The 19,434-nt window shown below is 35.9% G+C and overlaps 1 protein-coding gene across 4 annotated transcripts in view; it reads left to right on the top strand.

Moving 5' to 3' along the window:
- The window catches only part of ELP4 (elongator acetyltransferase complex subunit 4), a 253,137-nt gene that overhangs the window by 18,545 nt on the left and 215,158 nt on the right, over positions 1-19,434 (top strand). For all 4 annotated transcript variants that reach the window (XR_013403958.1, XM_028833542.2, XM_028833541.2 and 1 more), the window contains exon 3: positions 13,585-13,706. Coding sequence is in view for 3 of the 4 variants with exons in the window: in XM_028833542.2 (XP_028689375.1) it covers positions 13,585-13,706 (122 nt within the window). In the remaining variant the exon portion in view is untranslated. The remainder of the gene's footprint in view (positions 1-13,584; positions 13,707-19,434) is intronic.

The following is a 19,434-nucleotide window of genomic DNA, read 5'->3' as shown; positions in this document are numbered from 1 at the left end:
CCTAGAGGATACTTCTCAGCCCTCTCTCTAGACCTTTGCTTATGTTCTTTCTTGCTGCCTTTTATTTTCCTCTTAATTGTTTTTGAGGTCTCCACTTAGCCATCTCTTCCAGAAAGTTTTCTTTAACTGCTGCTTTCCCTTTACCTACACTCAGTATTCCTTCTGTATACTTCTGTAGTAGTCTTTATTTATGTTATCATGGTACTTATTACACATTTTTTTAATCAGGTAATCATGAAATTGCCTGATCACGATTACTTATTTAATAGACTGAAAGCTCTGTAACCATGGGAGCCATGTAGGAGCATAATGAATGAATGAGTGACTCAAAAGCCTGGATAAAGGCAATTAAATTATATTAGTAAGAAATAGATAGTCATGGAGTGTTTTGAGCAATTAAGAAATATTATGATGGATACACTGCAGAAATAAAGTAAAAATTTGAAGTGATGGAAACTACTCATTGCCCTAATCTAAACATGAGGTAATGTTTGTTACTATACTTTTAAGACTTTTGTCATAAATTTGCTATTTCACTTTTCTACTTCTTTATTTCAGTATGTATATTGAATTTGAAATGTTTAACTGGTTATGCTTAGACTGCACTGATATGAAACACTATTTTTCTACATTTTTCCTCACTTAATAGGTACCTCTTAAGAAAGTCAATTTCTATTTCTGTGCTATGTACGTGTGTAGGTGATGAAGGAGAGACAGAAAATAGGATGATTCCCAGATTTTTATCCTGGGAAAGTTTAGAATTAGGACCATTAAGTGAGTTAGAAAAGGAAAAGAATGAGCAAATATTGAGGTAAGGTAAAGAATTCAGGTTAAACATAATAACTTTTAGGTACTAGTGAAAAACCCAAGTCATTCAACCTAATAGAAAGTTAGATTTTTCTGGCATGAAATTTAGGCTAGAGAAAAAGATTTAGGAGTTTTCAAAGTTATTTAACTGTGTTATTCAGTGTGTGTTTTAGTGTTGTCATAGACAAGTGGCGGATTCCCCAGGTTTATACTTGAGGATCTAGGATGGAACTTTGGGAGATCTCTTAATTCCCTGAAATTACATGAAAATTTGTTTTTGACTGTGTGTGTGTGTGTGTGTGTGTGTGTGTGTATTCTTTTTTTTCTTGAGAAGGAGTCTTGCTGCGTTGCCCAGGCTGGAGTGCAGTGGTGTGATCTTGGCTCACTGTAACCTCCGCCTCCCAAGTTCAAGCAATTCTCCTGCCTCAGCCTCTTGAGTACCTGGGACCACAGGTGCACGCCACCACACCCTGCTAATTTTTGTATTTTTGGTAGAGACAGGGTTTCACCATTTTGGCCAGGCTGGTCTCGAACTCCTGACCTCAGATGATCCACCTGCCTCGACCACCCAAAGTGCTGGAATTACAGGTATGAGCCACCATGCCCGGCTTTGACTGTGTTTATTTTTAGAGTAGCATGTATAATGCATCAAATGTTCAGAGTTGGTTTGAGACTCAAAATACTAAGAACAACTAGCGTAAAAAGAAAACTGTTCCAAAATCTAAAGCCTATGCTTATCAGTAAGAAATAGTTAAAGGAAAGTAAGCTCATGAAAAAAAGTTGAGAGCATAGCCTCTGGAATCTGTCTAAATTCAAACCATGGCTCTGCTGTTTACTAGCTATAGGACCCTAGGTAAGTGCTTACCCTCTCTGTGCCTCAGTTTCTTTATCTGTAAGGTAGGGATTAATAGCATTTATCTTAAAATGTTATTGTGAGGGCCAGGTGCGGTGGCTCACACCTGTAATCCCCACACTTTGGGAGAGTGAGGCTGGCAGATCACCTGAGGTCAGGAGTTTGAGACCAGCCTGGCCAACATGGCGAAACCCCATCTCTACTACAAATACAAAAATTAGCTGGGCATTGTGGCAGGCACCTGTAATCCCAGCTACTCAGAAGGCTGAGGCAGAAGAATCGCTTGAACCCAGGAGGTGGAGGTTGCAATGAGTCAATATTGTGCCACTGCACTCCAGCCTGCATGACAGAGTGAGACTCCGTCTGGAAAAAAAAAAAAAAAAAAAAAAAGTTATTGTGAGGATTAAATAAACCAATGCATGAGAAGTGCAGTGCCGTGTTTAGTATAGAGTTAGTGCTGTTTGCTATTAGAGTTAGTGCTGTTTGCTTATTGTGAGGATTAAATAAACCAATGCATGAGACGTGCAGTGCCGTGTTTAGTATAGAGTTAGTGCTGTTTGCTATTAGAGTTAGTGCTGTTTGTTATATTAGCTGTTTGCTATTTTTTAACCATATGTTAAGTACCCTAGAATTGGTGAGTGTAGCCTGCAGTGAGAAAAAGAAGACAAAGTCTTAAGTTTTCACTTTCCCACAATTGGAGTGAGCCACCTCCTTGCAGGCCCAAAGAACTAGCACAGATACTTCCTCGTATCTCCACCACTGTCACTGCCATAACCAGGCAATAAAGTCAAGGACTGGAGAAAGCAGGAGTACATTTATGGTAAAAAGTGAGGCAAGTGAGGGCATACACCTCCAAGGCCATCAGTCGTAGACATTGAAGTTGCTTGCAAGAAGCAGAACTTGACATTCCTGTTTCCCAGCCAATTCCTTGCTAACTTCTAGAACCTCCAAGCTCATCAAAGTGAATAGTGCAGAATGAGAGTTATTAGGACAGCCTGCTTTATATTTGCTGGATTTTGTCAACATTGTCAAACATTAAGACTATTTCCTGTTTCTAATACAGGAAAAGGAGGGGGGCCTGATAGAATAGATTGTGTAAACAAACACAGCTAGAAGAATAATGACAGTAATAGTATTTCCAAAGAGAGACTGAGGATGAATTACTAGCCGCCAAAACACTAGATTTTACCTCTTTGCAGGGTTCTTCAGTGACATATAGGGCCAGTATGAAGTAAGGTACCACCCACAAACCACACTTACCATCTACATGGAAACCACCATAACTTTAGAGGGTATAAGCAGCAGACTTAATACACCAGGTCAGAGTGAGGCTAGGGACATCTCTCTACCTGTGACAGACAGGCAGTTACAAAAACTGATCTCTGCCACTCTTTTGCTCTACTTTCCCGGTGTAGGAGCTAGGACTTGAAGAAAAGACTTGTAGAAAGAGGTGTCTTAGAACTTCCTTTTCTCGCTGCTACCCCCTCTCCTTAACACCGCCCCACTAAGTATTTCAAGCCACAAGCCTTAGTGGAAAATGTTGTATTGACTGTTGACTAAGTTTTTAACTGGACAGTCAAGTTTTAATAACTGAAACTAGTGAGAATCATGGAAGCAGCTCCGGATGTCATTAAAAGATGAGAAAAGAAAGATTTGGCTTGCATAGCTGAAAGTAGTGACTAGCAAAAAGTACATAAAATCATTCCATATGTATATAACAAAAACTTGAGAGCTCTATATAAACCATTTACATACACAAAGAATGGCTAAAGAGACAGGAGCAAAGTTATAAAAACTGGGAAAATGTGGGAAGGGAGTATACAGTAGTTTCATGAAAAAAATTGTCAATGGTAATAGTTGTCATAGATAAGTAAGGTAAGGATTTGCAAATATCCAACAAATTACACAATTATAAAATAATTGGTGTTGGAGAGCAGTCTTGGTAGAGTGATGATACAGCTCATTTGGACTTTTGTATTAAGAAAAAAAATGATATTCCTGTTGTTTCTGTCCACTAGGCTTTGTTCCACTCTTTGGAGCCATAATGTACAAATGATATTCCTTTTCCATTTTATAGTCCAACAGATATTTGAAGACAGCTACCTTATGTCTCTTGGGTCTGTTTCTTTAAGCTAAATATTTCCATTTCTCGTGTCACATACTTTCAGCTCCCTTCACCATCACTATTTTTGAAGATGCTTTAGTTTGTGTAAGTCCCCAAACTGAATATATTATCATCAGGTGGGTTGACTACTGTGGAATAGAACAGGACAAGTATGTCTCTGAACCTAGAAATTAGACCGTTAATTCAGGCCAAAATTACATTTGCTTTTTGGCAGTTCTGTCACATCATTATCATTTTTACTTGCCCAGTGTTAGGGGAATTCACTAAATAGATTAATTAAATGCTTATTGTGCAACCTCAAAATTTGTTTCACAAAATTGGTAATTTTCAGCTTGATGAGTTTAGTGTTTTTGCTAATCCCTAAGTAGGTGATCTTCCTATTAGTGTTTCCTGCCTCATAGGATTCTTTGAAAAAATAGAAGTGATAACTATTATAGAATGTATGTCTATATGTGTATACAATGGTATGTTTTCAAACTGTAGTAGATGTGGATGATTTATAAGACAAGATCGATTTTTGTTTGTTGTTTTTTCCCCTAATTAATTCTACAAATATTAAGTATATGTATACTATGTGCCCAGCACTAGAAATATGATAATAGGATGCATTCTCTGCCATAACAATCTTTTAGCTTTATGGAGGAATTTCAGGAGTGTTTATTAAATACTACTAGGGGTAAAGAGGGTGCTCCAGAGCAGACTGATACCTCACTCAGCCTTGAGTAAAGCTTCTCAATGATGGTGCCACCTAATCTTGGTCTGGAAGGATGTGAGCAAATTAGTTAGCCAAAGTTATGAAGGAATTTATACAAGGGTCCTGAGGCAAGAAGGCTGGTGCCAACAAGTAGTTTCCTGTCCCTGGGGTTTATGAGATATGGAAGGGGGGAAGTGTTGAGAAAGAAGGCAACACAACATTTAGAGAGGCTTACATGGCTTGCTTTTTGGGTGTTTTTCTCTTGAGAGCAACGAAAAGCCATTTAAGTTTTTGAAACGGGAGTGACAAGACTAGATTTGCTCTTTAGAAAAAGAATACTCTTGAGTATTGTGGAGAATAGATTGGAGGGAGGAGTAAGGTTAGAAGTACAGGGACCAATTGGGAGGCTGATGGTGAGAGTTAAGGATGCATTGAACTACATTATTGTCAGTAAAGACGGAAGGAAATGGATGGATCTTAAAGATTTAGGAAGTTGAATGATTATTTGTGGGGATATAAAGGAAAGGGAAGAGCTGAGAATGAAAAACATAGTAGCTAACATTTATTGACCACTTAATTATGCACAAGGCACTGATTTAAGTATTTCATCTTTGCCACAGTCTTATGAGATAGGTATAATTTTATTATTCCCTTATTATAGTTGAAGAAACCTGAAGCCCAAAGCAAATGGTTACCAAGTAACTTACCAAATTAGCATGTTACCACCGGAAGACGGGCAGCAAGGAAGAGGAAAAAAATACGGTTTCCCCTTTGGACATGTCATGAAATTCTGTTGGCACATTAAAGATAAGATAAGATAACATAAAACATGTTTGCTAAGTACTATGTCTAGTTAATAATATGCAAATAAATAGCAATGATGTCAATGCCTGGAGCTTAGCACGGAGAAAGTGGAGCTAGAGACAAAGAAAAGATCACTAAGGATAGTATGGGGAGTAAGAAATAATTCAGAACCCTCACTCATTTAAGAGATAGATAGAAAAAGACAACTGTGACATCTAGTTTGTTTATTATCCTTCATTACTCATAAATCACCCAGTTTTTTAAATTATCTGTGAGTACATATCCCTACTTTAAGTAGTACTGATCTGATTCAGTTCATTCTCTCACTTGAGTATTGTAATATGCATCCTTAATTTTATGAATGTTTTAATTCTTCTAATTAAATAGTTTAGGTTTCTTTTTCTCATTACTAAAATTTGTTAAACCACAGTCATGTATATTTTATTTTTATTTTTTAATTTTTATGCTCTCAGGGTGTACAAGTACAGATTTCTTTTTTTTTTTTTTTTTTTTTTTTGAAATGGAGTTTTGCTCTTGTTGCCCAGGCTGGAATGCAATGGCATGATCTCAGCTCACTGCAACTTCTGCCTTCCGGATTTAAGTAATTCTCCTGCCTCAGCCTCCCAAGTAGCTGGGATTACAGGCTTGTACCACCACGCCTGACTAATTTTCTATTTTTTTTTTTTTTAGTAGAGACAGGGTTTCACCATGTTGGTCAGGCTGGTCTTGAACCCCTGACTTCAGGTGATCCACCCGCCTCGGCCTCTTAAAGTGCTGGGATTATAGGCGTAAGCCACCACGCCTGGCCACAAGTACAGATTTCTTACATGCATGTGTTGCACAGTGGTGAAGTCTGGCTTCTTCATGTACCCATCACCCAAATGGTGAGCATTGTACCCAATAGGTATTTTTCAACCTTCACCCCCTTACCACTCTTCTACCTTTTATAGTCTTCACTGTCTGTTATTCCACTCTGTATGTCCATGCAGCCTTTGTCATTTATAAGTAAAAACATGTGGTATTTGGTTTTCTGTTTCTGAGTTATTTCATTTAGGATAATGACCTCCAGTTTCATCCGTGTTGCTGCAAAAGACATCTCATTCTATTTTATGGCTGAGTAGTATTGTTAGGGGTGGCTTATATCCCGGTAACTGGTGGCAAATCCGTATGGGTCTGCAGCAACCTCAATTCTTGCCTCCTCAGAAGAAAGAATTCAACTGAGGCGCATAAGGCTGAAAAAGAGACCAAGGCCAGTTTCAGAGCAGGAGTGGAAGTTTATTAAAAAGCTTTAAAACAGGAAAGTACACTTGGAAGAGACTCAAGCGGGCATCTTGGAGGTCAAGTGCAGGGTTTGACCTTTTGGCTTCAGGTTTTACATTGCTGACATACTTCGGGCATTTTGCGTCCCTCTTCCCGTGATTCTTCCCTTGGCGTGAGCTGCTTGCATGTGAGGTGACCTGCTAGCACTTAGGAGATGAGCATGTGCGGTGTGTTTACTGGAGTTGTAGACATGTTCACCGGAGTTGTAGATATGTTCACCTTAGGCGTTCTTCCCTTTTGTGGTGGACTACCCCGGGAAAGTCATACTCCGTCATTTTTGCCTTTTAATGCACATGCTTAAGCTTACTCGCCCAATTCCTGAGATCTTATTGGAAGCTGCCAGTTAACAGTTTCATTGGGAAACTGCTGCTCTCTCCCTAGCATCGACTGCGACCAGTTATCATTTTAGAGAGGCAGTGTGACAACTGCTGGACCATCACCTGATGGTCCCTGGACATTCTTGGTGGATTGGGGGAGCCTCTCCTGCCCTGCTCCTGCCTGGCTATCTACTGTTAACAGTATTCTGTGGTATTTATACTACATTTTCTTTATCCAGTCATCTGTTGATGGACACTTGAGGTGATGCCATATCTTTGGTATTGTGAATACTGCTATGATAAACATATGAGTGCAGGTATCTTTTTTATGTAATTATTTCTTTCCCTTTCAGTGTAACCAAGTAGTGGGATTGCTGGATTGAATGGTAGTTCTATTTCTAGTTCTTTGAAAAATCTCCATACTGTTTTCTATATGGATAACAGAATAAATTAGTACAAATTTACTTTGTGCTAATTATAAAATATTTATATTTTATATAAATTTATTCCCACAAACAGTGTATAAGCATTCCTCATTTACATTTTAAAGAGAGAAAAGTGGCATTGTTATACCACTGTTAAATATTTTTACTTTATGCAAGTTAAACCCTGCTGTTCAGCTACAACCATGTAGAGCCTGTAGACCAGGTTAAAAGATTTAGTTCTTTTTCTCAAGAGCAATGAGGAACCACTGAAAAGTTTTTATCATTTATTTATTTATTTATTTATTTATTTATTTTTGAGACGGAGTTTCGCTCTGTCACCCAGGCTGGAGTGCAGTGGCGCGAGCTCGGCTCTCTGCAACCTCCGCCTCCCACATTCACGCCATTCTCCTGCCTCAGCCTCCTGAGTAGCTGGAACTACAGATGCCCGCCATCATTTCCGGCTTTTTTTTTTTTTTTTTTTTTTGTATTTTTTAGTAGAGACAGGATTTCACCGTGTTAGTCAGGATGGTCTCGATCTCCTGACCTCATGATCCGCCCACCTCAGCCTCCCAAAGTGCTGGGATTACAGGCCTGAGCCACCGCGCCTGGCCTGAAAAGTTTTAAGTAGGAAAATGAGATGATCAAGTTCACATTTTGCAGATGTTACTACTAAATTGAAGGAGGAGGATTAGGGTGGATGCAAAGAAATGAGAGAAAATTACAGTCATTTAGGTAAGAGTTTTGTGTTTTTTGTTTGTTTGTTTTGAGACGGAATCTCGCTCTGTCGCCCAGACTAGAGTGCAGTGGCGTGATCTCGACTCACTGCAACCTCTACCTTCTGGGTTCAAACCATTCTCCTGCCTCAGCCCCCCGAGTAGCGGGGACTACAGGCGCCTGCCACCACGCCCAGCTAATTTTTTTGTATTTTTAGTAGAGATGGGGTTTCACCGTGTTAGCCAGGATGGTCTTGATCTCCTGACCTCTGCCTGCCTTGGCCTCCTAAAGTGTTGGGATTACAGGTGTGAGCCACCGTGCCCAGCCAGGTAATAGTTTTTAGTAGTATGACTAGTGGAATGACATTAGCATGGAGGGAAGTAATCACATTCCACAAATACTTCGATACTTTGATAATACATTTCACAGGATTAGAAGGATGGGGAGAGAGGTAGATTGGGGGGGGGGTGTGTGAGAGAGAGAGAGAGACAGAGAGAGCGATATTAGGTATAAATTCTGGCTTTCTGAAAACTGAAAGAGGACCACATTTGGTGGAAAAAAATAATGAGTTACCGAGTTTCATCTTGGGCATGTTGGCCCTGAAGCATCCTTATTCTTCTGTATTTAGTACTAGTAAAACCCTAAAAGCAGCATGAAAAGTCCATGGTAAGGGGGTATAGCTAAATAAAGTATGTTCATAAATTTTCTAGAATATTATTCAGCCTTAAACACGTTGGGTACAAGACTATAAAGCATGTTAGATTAAGTGAAAAAAGTAGGATACCAAATCCAATAATCACCGAAAACATAGAAAAAGTACTGAACAGAAATAGAGCAAACTTTACACAATGATTATTTGAGGATTGTGGGTGAATTTTTTTAAATTTAAATTTTCCATCTTGTAAAAATACCAATCTTAGAAATTAAAAATTGTAATATCAGGTTTGTTTCGTACATCATTGATTTATAATGGTTTAAATGGTTGCTTCTCTAAACTGACTTAATAGTAATTACTTCAGGTAAAATGAATTCTTTTTTAAACATGACTTTCTAGTTAGTTCTAAAGTTGAGTGGAGGTGAATTCTTAGTTGTACAGCGTAAGCAATTTTTACAGCTGTGTTAATCAGTAGTCAGTGCTGATCATCTCTCCCATAGTTGTCTCTGCTAGCTTTTCCATCTGTCAGCTGTAAGCAATGCAGAAGCATTGAAAACATTTTCCTTCGCCGTAACACGCTAAAATTCTCATAAAATGTCCATAAACATTAAGTACATTTTGTGAGTGATGAATAATGTTAAAGAACTAGCTATGTGTTTTAATATATAAAATTAGACTTTGTGTAAATTGACTATACTTTTAATCATGGATTTTCTCTAAGATAATGTGCTAAGAAGATATCTAAACAATTCAACACCTGATATTTTGGTCGTACTTTAGGGAATTGTTTTAATAAATAAACGTTATTTAATTTTAATTTATGTACAATGAAATGCACCCATTTGTTTATTTATTTTATTGAATTATTTTTGAGCCAGGTTCTCGTTCTGTTCCCCAGGCTGGAGTGCAGTGGCACAATCATGGCTCACTGCATCCTTGAGCTCTTGGGGTCAAGGGATCCTCCCGCCTCAGCCTCCCAAGTAGCTAGGACTACCAGTGCATATCACCACACCCAGCTAATTTTTTATTGTTTTTTGTAGAGCTGAGGTATTGCTTTATTGCTCCTGCTTGTCTCAAACTCCTCACCTCAAAGCCATCCTGCCACCTCGGCCTCCCAAAGCATGAGGATTACAGAAGCAATTGACTGTGCCAAGCCCATTTACTTATTTTAGTGACTTTTTACAACTGTATATACTCATGCAGCCACCACCACAATCAAGATATAAAACACTTCTGTCACCATAAAGTGTTTCCTGGTACTCAAGTTTCCTGGCCCCAAGCACCTAATCTCTCCTTTCTGTCACTAGTGATTAAGTTTGCTTTCTATAGAATATCATGTAACTGCAATTTTGCCATACGTACTTTTTTGTATCTGGCTTTTTTCACTTAGCATAATTTTTTTTTGAGATTTATCCATGTTGTTGCATGTATAGTCAGTCCTCTGTATTAGCATGTACCACATCCTTGGATACAGAGGGCAAAATGTAAGGTACTAAGCATCTTTGGATTTTGGTATCCATGGGGTATCCTAGATATCCCATCCTGGATGTCCTTCGTAGCCAATCCCCTGTGGATACCAAGAAACTACTGTAAATTAGTAGTTTATTTCTTTTTATTGCTGAATAGTAATCCATTTATGAATCTATCATTTGTTTTCTCCATTCAGCAAGCAGTTGATGGACATTTTACTTGTTTTCAGTTTTTGGCTATGAAAACAAAAGCTGTCATAAACCTTCTGTATAAATCTATGCAAACATGTATTTTCAACTCTCATGGGTGAATACCCAAGAGTAGAATTGCTGGATCCTATAATAAGTGTATGTTTAACTTTTTTGGAAACTGCCAAACTGTTTTTGTTTTGTTTTGTTCTGATTTGAGATGGAGTCTTGCTCTGTAACCCAGGCTGGAGTGCAGTGGCGTGATCTCAGCTCACTGCAACCTCCGCTTCCCAGGTTCAAGCGATTCACCTGCCTCGGCCTCCCGAGTACCTGGGATTATAGGCATGCACCACCATGCCCAAGTAATTTTTGTGTTTTTAGTAGAGACGGGGTTTCGCCGTGTTGGCCAGGCTGGTCTCAAACTCCTGACCTCAAGCAATCTGCTTGCCTCAGCCTCCCAAAGCGTGGGGATTACAGACATGAGCCACCACATCTGGCCTGCCGAACTGTTTTCTAATGTAGTTACAATGTTTTGCAATGCCACTAGCAATGTTGGAGCATTTTATTTGCTCCATATACTTGTCAGCTAAACATCTTTTAATATGTTTTTTGGCTATTCATGTATCTTTTTTTGTAAAGGATGTGTTCACATCTTTTGCTTATTTTTATGTTGTCCAGTTTGTGTTCTTATTGCATTATGAAAGTTGCTAAAATATATACTGGATACCAGTCCTCTACTGTAGATATGTATTGCAAATATTTTCTATCTGTAGTTTGCCTTTTTTAAAACTTCCTGTTAGCTGTCTTTTCAAAGGCAAATTGTAAAAATTTTTATGAAGTTTAATTTATTCATTTTTTTTCTCCAGTTCATGCTTTCATGTCCTAAGAAACGTTTGCCTACTCCAAGGTTGTGAAGAAGGCATTTTCTTCTAATAGTTTTAATTATTTCAGCTTTTTAAAGTCTGTGATCCATTTCAAGCTAGTATTTATTACTAGTTCAAGAGATAAGATGGAGGTTTTTGCTGTTTTTTGATTGAGTATCCTATGAGGCAAGATTGAAGTTTTTATTGCTTTTTGTTGTTTAAATATGGATATTCAGTTATTGCAGGACCATTTGTTACGAAAAATTATTTCTCCACCTTTATCAAAAACCAATTGTATGGATTTATTTCTGGACTCTATTCTTTCCCACTGATCTATATTTCTGTCCTTTTGCTAATTCCACATTACCTTGATGGCTGTAGCTTTATAGTAAGTCTTGAAATAAAATAGTAAATCTTCCAACTGTGTTCTTTGTTCAAATTTCTTTGACTGTTGTATTAGTCCCTTCTCGCACTGCTCTAAAGAAATACTTGAGACTGGGTAATTTGTAAGGAAAACAGGTTTAATTGGCTGATGGTTCTGCAGGCTGCACAGGAATCATGGCTGGGTTAGGAAACTTACAATCATGGCCAAAGGCAAAGGGGAGGCAGGTACATCTCACATGGCAGGAGCAGGAGGAAGAGAAAGAGTAGGGAGGTGCTACACACTTCTAAACAACCAGATCTCATGATAACTCACTATCATGAGAACAGCACCAAAGGGAAATCCACTCCCATGAACCAATCACTTCCCACCAGGTCCCAGCTCCAACACCGGGGACTACAATTTAACATGAGATTTGGGCAGGGACACAGACCCAAACCATATTAACTGTATTCTATGACCTTGGATTTCTTTGTAAGTTTTAGAATTACCTTGTCAATTTCTCCAAAAAGCTTACTGGGATTTTTATTGGGATTCCATTAAATCTACAAATCAATTTGAAGATTTGAGTCTTCTATCCCATGAACATGATATATCTCTCCATTTATTTAGGTCTTCTGTACTCTCAGAATGTTTTGTACTTTTCAATGTAGAACTAATTCTTATACATATTTTGTTGAATTTATCCAAAATATTTAATTGCAAGTGAGATTTCTAAAATTTCAGTTCCTATTATTTGTTACTATTATGTAGAAGTACAATTAATGTATTAGTATAGTATAATTAGTATAGTATTAATATAGTATAATTCTTTAAATACTATAAAGCCAAATCCAGGAATATGATATATATTAGTATATAAAATATATTAATGCAATATAATTATAGAATAATTATAATTCTATATATTATAGTAATGACAATATAATTATAATTATTATATTGCATCTCTATATAATTATATAACTACAATATAATTATATTGTATTATATATTTATATGATTATAATCTATCATGTATAATTACCATAATTTTGTTTTAAATGCCATAAAACCAAAGTCAGTAATATTACATAGCTAAGACCTTCCATACGATATTGATTAGAAGTAGTGAAAGTAAATATACCTCCATTTTTCCCAATCTCAGAAGAAAAGCATTGCATCTTACCATTACATATGATGATATCTATAGGTTTTTTGTAGATCCCATGTGTCAAGTTGAAGATGTAATATTACTGGATTTGGTTTTACAGTATTTAAAACCAAATTGTACTAATTATATGTAATATAAATATATATTCTATTACTGGATTTGGTTTTATGATATTTAAAGAACTATTTTCATATATTTTTGTGAGGTATATTAGTCTGTAGCTTTCTGTTTCTGTGGTATCTTGGTCTAGTTTTGGTATTGGGGTAATACTGGCCTCATAAAATGAGTTTAGAAGTGTTTCATCCTTTCCTCTTTTCTGAAAGAGTACATGTAGGATTGGTATAATGACTTCCTAAAATTTGATAATGATGTGTAGTTTTGTAAAACTCTTTGATTTTGATGTTAGAGTAATAATGGGCCTATAAAGTAGGAATTGTTTCCTTTTCCTTTTTGCTGAGTTTAAGTACTGGTATTGTTTTTTCCTTAAAATGTTTAAATTTACTAGTGAAGTTCCCTATAACTGAAGTCTGTATATATGTGCAGGGGGTAATTTTGTGGATATCAAAGTGATATAGTAGTTGGAGAATGATGTCTGGAGCCAGAAAGTCTGTTAAAAGTACTTAGTTCTCATTGACTCTCTTTACAAGTCTTAGCTTATCTAACTGTGCCTCAGGAATACACAATTATTGTTCCACCTCATATAATTGTTTTAAGGGAAAAAAATATAAAAACATATGAGTGTGCTTGCTATTTGATACCCATTTGATTCTTTTCTTGCTATATGTTTCTAACTGCAACTTTTCCTTTTTTACAGAGGAGGATAAATATAATATTTACTCACCTTTGCTCTTCAAGTGTTTCCTGGCAGAAGGAATTGTCAATGGGCATACTTTGTTGGTTGCATCTGCTAAAGAGGATCCTGCCAACATTTTACAGGTATAGAATATATGAACTTAATATTGCATTTTGAATGGTAAACAAGATATATGTTTGTATATATACAAACTATATTTAAATGCATTAACGGGATTATACATTTTTTAAAATCTCAGTAAAAAGTATCAAATTTATTTGAACATAGAGTTATATTTTAAAGTAATGTTCTTGAACAATTTTTTAAAACTTCATATGAGAGGTGGGGAAACATTAAGCTAATAAAAACTGACACTAAGTAAAATTACTGGACCAGGCATTCACAAAAGTCATGCTTAATAGCAAAAATTCTAGTTTACACTTCTTATCGAAGAAAGGGGAAAATATCCTTTAATTTTTTTGCTTCTAATTATAACATCTTCATTTTGACTACTACTATGGCAAAGCAAATTTTCCAAAGTCTAAGTTTTCTATACTGCTAACAAAGTATGGGTTAACTGTTGCTCTTAAGAAGCCTTTAAAAGAAACTTGGAATTCGAATTTTCAGCCTGAAACTGTTATATAAAGTATAGGAAATCACTACTATATGAGTTAAAGCAAATAATGGAATAAAAACAAAAGGCACATCTATATAATCAGCAAATTGGCTGATAAGACATTTTAAATATTTTACATTTCTACTTAGCACAAGCAAAAATAAACTGATTCCAAGGCACTACAATATTTGCCATTTTTACTGCAAGCTTTAGGCAATTTTTTTTTCTTTTAATTTTGAAGAGATGAGGTCTCACTATGTTGCCAGGCTGGTCTTGAATTCCTGGCCTCAAGGGGTTCTCCTACCTGGGCCTCCCAAAGTTCTGGGCTTACAGGTATGAGCCACCACATCCAGCCTAGTGCAAGCTTTAATCATAGTTTCATTCTAAATGTATCTAAGGAAATTCAAATGTTCATACATAAAAAAATTATTATATCTGATAGGTAATACTCTACACTGTCATGATAATAAGAGAACTCTGGAAAACATTACATGAAGCAAAACAATTGCAGATTGTTTGGTAATTATGTTACCAATATGCCAGAGGTATAAATCAGAAGAGTCAGATACTAGAAGTACACATTGATTAATACTAGTTTTCTTGGAGAATGCTACAAATGATTCTCTTCCATGATAAAATATGTCATTAATGTACCGAATCTTTAAGCCAAAGCACACTTTTTTCCTCAGAGAGGACACTTTTTTAACTTTTAGAATTCTTAGTTTCTTTGTCCATAACAGAATCCTAATTTAAGCCATTATTTGAATAGAGTTAATAATCTAAAGTCATTTTTCCATAGGATATTTTAATTTTAGTACATAGTTTGCAAAATGGCAAATTAGTCATTTATAAGGAATTTGTAACATAATAAATACTAATTCATAATACCTGTGAACAAAAGCCAACAAACTTCTTTGCCTTAGTATAAAAGTTACAATAATGCTGAGGTCAAAACTAACATAATTCGTTCATATGATTCAGATTTTGCTTGTTAAATAATACTACTATAAAATCCAAAGCAGAAACCTGTATATAATTGATTTTCCTCTGATTGTAGGGCTTATTTTTTTTAATCACTTTTTTAGTTGTTTACTTTTTACGATATTTTTTGGTGTTTTCTTTTGCTCTTTTTCCTGCCTTTTATCATCTTGGCCAACTTCCGGACAGTGCTACACTTGCTAGGAGCAGTGGAGTAAAGGCCAAAACCATTGTTGTAAGTAAGCTATACAGGTTCTTCATGGCATATTCCACAATATACTGAGACTAAGATTTTATATGAAACATCTATATGGCCATTATAGGAAAATTTTGCCAACCAGAAGCAGAAATACCTATATATGCTTTTTAAAATAAAGTGTTTTATTTTTATTTTTTCCTCTTTCAACCCAGGTAGCTGATGTTAAAAATTTTCAGTTTGCTTTAGAGAATACTTTAATTTCAAAACTAATCCCTGACATCTTTCTTAGGGGTGCCTTGAATTTGTACAAGTTAGTATTAAAAATCTCAGTGTACTTTATGTATCCTTCTTTAGATGATGTGAGGGAGTTTGAAGCTGTAAAAGAAATATTACCTTTTCATCAAGCTTTCATAAAATAGCCAGTCATTTATGGAAGTAATTGTGTGTTGCAAAGACTTAGTCATACAACAATTTTATGGTGTAGGAGAATAAAATATAAAACTATAGTTAAAAACAAAACAGACTCTTAAAAAGTACACCATGTCTGACCCAGTTGCATATGTCTGACCAAGACAGATTAATAAAGTCCAGATTTCTCCTCATGCCTGAAACAGCTGGAAAAAAAAAAAAAGCAGCACAGAATATAAGAAATAACAGTTTTCAAAACACTTGGCATCAGATAATAAAAGTGATTCCTAGATATACAAAACAAAGAAGGCAAACCCTATAACTTCCCTACCTTACTGAGTACAGTGTTTCTGAGCCACAGTGCAAAGAAGAGAAACACAAGATAAGATGACCTTCAGGCGGCACAGCTAGGAACACAACGAGGTCAAGGAAATTCTGTTTATAATCAGAGTACCTGAATGGGAAGTACCTGAATACATCAAGTGAGTTAGAGATCTGCATAGGGTCTCCCTCTAGTCTTCAGTTGAGTGCTCACCTGTACATGTACATGAGGAAATGGCCTGAGGCTAGAAAAGGAACTACCTGACAATATTAGAAGTAACAATCCCCAGGGCCAACAGTAATTCCTGCTCCCACATGCCAGAGTGAAAAACTTCATGATTCATGAGATGTCAGGTGGGGTATTTAGAAGAGTTTTGCATTGGTAAAGAGCAAAATTATCCCCAGTTTATAAAACACTGCTCTGGTCCTGTCCAATGAGGCTTAAAAACAAGGTCTGAAGTAACCAGCTGTTTTCAAGTAACTTAACTGTGTCCCAGTCCAAAGCTCAAAGTACGGTAATATTAAAGTGTCCAGCACTCAACAGGATAAAATATTCTGTGTCTGGTTTCCAATTAAAACATAGTAGACATGCAAAAAATAAGAAAATATAATTTTAATAAGGGGAAAAGTCAAAGCAAAAAAGAAATGTCATGATAGAGTTAGCAGATGAAAACATAAGTTTTATTATAAGTATATTCTAAATATTCAATAAGCTAGAAGGAAGATTAAACATGTTAAATGGAAACATGGAAGATGTAAATATAAACACATGTTAAACTTCTAGAGATGAAAACTACAGTGACTGCAATGAAAAATACAGTTGAGGTGCAAAGTGGATTAGACACTGAAAAAGAAAAGGCTAGTAAATTTGAAGACATGGCATTTAAAATTATACAAGATGAAACCTGCAAAATAGACTGGGGAAAGAAAAGGATGTTTGCATTAGTGAGCTATAAGATAACTTAAGGGTCTCCAACAGATTGGACTCTGTGAAGGGAGAAGGAGTGGTACAGAACAAATATTTGAAGAAATAAGGAATGAAAGTATTCCAGAAATAATGAAAAATATACCACAATTCTAAGGTGTCTGGCAAACGCCAAGTTTTAAAAGTCCTGAAGAAAACAACATCAATGCACATCATAATCAAATTTCTTGAAACAAGTGATAAAGAGAAAATCTTGAAAGTGACCAGAGATAAAAGCACATTACATAGATAGAACCAAAGATAAGAATGACAGCTGACTTTTAGTTTTAGGCAATACAAACCAGAAAACAAGGAGGAAGTCTTTAAAATGCTAAAAAATAAAAATAAAAACATGCTATCAATTCAGAATTCTATACTCAGCAAACATCTTTCATAAACAAAGATTTCGCAATTTTAAAAGGTTGTTTTTTATGAAAGCAAAATAAAGACTTTCTCAAATGCTAAAATCCAAAAGAAGTCACAACCACCAGACTTGCATTGTAAGAAATACTAAATAAAGTTTTTCACAAAAAAAATCAAAATAATACCAAATGAATATTTGGATCTAAACAAAGATATCAGAAGGACTGGAAATAAGTAAATATATAATACTTTTATTTAAGTGAATATAAAATACTTTTTTTCTCATTTTGTAAAGATAAAGTCATTAATGGTGAGAAGGAGAGAATAAAGGAAAAATGCAGAATTTGGAGCATGATGGATATATTTTTTGTCTTGATTATATTATTGGCTTCCAAAGTATATGTGAAGGGACTTCAAAACGTTTGTGGAAAAATGGAATTAAAACATAAAACCGTAAACATTATTTCAAAACATAAGCTCCATCAAGTTCAAGACACTTTTGTGAGTGAGGATACCAGCCATTTAGTCGATTCTTAAAGAACTGAGGGTCCTGGGAATTTAACCATGTCAGTAGTCTTTTTTACTTTAACTGAAGAAAAATGGTGACATTTACAGATATTTTTTTAAGATTGGGAAATAAAAAGAAGTTGGAAGGAGCCAAATCAGTACTGTAAGATGGACACATAATGATTTCCCGTCGAAACTCTTGCAAAAATACCCTTGTTAGATGAGAGGCATAAGCAGGAGCTTGTCGTGGTGGAAAATGACTCACTGGTGAAGATTTCCCAGACATTTTTTCTGCCAAATCTTTGGATATATTTCTCAAAACAGTCATAATAAGCAGATGTTGTTCTTTGGCCCTCCAAAAAGTCAACAAACAAAATGCCTTCAGCATCCCAAAAAGTTGTTGTCATGACCTTTGCTCTTGACTTGTCCCCTTGTGCTTTCACTTCATCACTTCGACCTCTTGCTAGCCATTGCTTTGACTGTGCTTTTTCTTCAGGATCATACTGGTAAAACCATGTTGCATTGCCTGTCATAATTTGTTGAAAATGCTTCAGGATCATGATCGCACTTGTTTAAAATTTCCATTGAAAGCTCTGCTCTTTGCAGCTGATTTTGGCATAACAGTTTTGGCACCCATAGAGTGGAAAGTTTGCTCAACTTTAATTTTTTAGTCAGAATTGTGTCAGCTGAACCAATTGAAACGTCTGTGGTATTGGCTATTGTTCTGCTGTTAATCATTAGTCCTCTTCAATTAGGGCATGAACAAGATGAGTTTTTTCCCTGCAAATTGATGTGGATGGTCTGCAGCTGCAGCCTTCATCTTCAACATCATTTCATCCTTTCTTAAAATTAGTTACCCATTTGTAAAGTGCTGATTTCTTTGGGGCATTGTCCCCATAAACTATTCTCAGAGCATCGATGATTTTACCATTCTTCAACCCAAGCTTTACCATAAATCTGATGTTTTTTCTTACTTCAATTTTAGCAGAATTCACATTCTCTAATGGGTCTCTTTCTAAACTGCTAACTGTTCTTCTTAGTGCCTCAAACTAGATCTTGTTAAGGCAAATTAGTATGAGTTTATTTTGGTGCAGAAAAGTTTTGGAAGTTATGCATAGTTTTTTTCACAATACGCTTTTACCGTAAACTTTTTAAAGACTCCTTGTACCTCTGTAGAATATTACCAAATTATATGCATTAAGTATGGGCAATTTGTTATGTGTCTGTTATACCTGAATAAAGCTATTTCTAAGAAAAATGGAATTTCAGTTAGTAAATTCATGTTCAAGTACAAGTTCTGCTGTTTTTTAAATAATTTCAGCAACTTGCTTGTACATTACCTCCTCTTTTATGAAATAAGGGTAACACTTATTGACCTTGTGAAAGTCTTTTCAAAACATATTATCACCCTAATTTTATAAGTAAGAGATATGAGACTAGGTTGACACAGATTTCTAACCTAGTAACAAAAGTAATAATAATCAAACTTCCCTTTACTTTGGTTTCCCTAGCAAT

The sequence above is a fragment of the Macaca mulatta genome, chromosome 14 (genome assembly GCF_049350105.2).
Source record: "Macaca mulatta isolate MMU2019108-1 chromosome 14, T2T-MMU8v2.0, whole genome shotgun sequence".
Classification (NCBI taxonomy): Eukaryota; Metazoa; Chordata; class Mammalia; order Primates; family Cercopithecidae; genus Macaca; species Macaca mulatta.
Note: the sequence above shows the minus strand (reverse complement) of the source record. Positions and strands in the feature narration are given on the sequence as shown.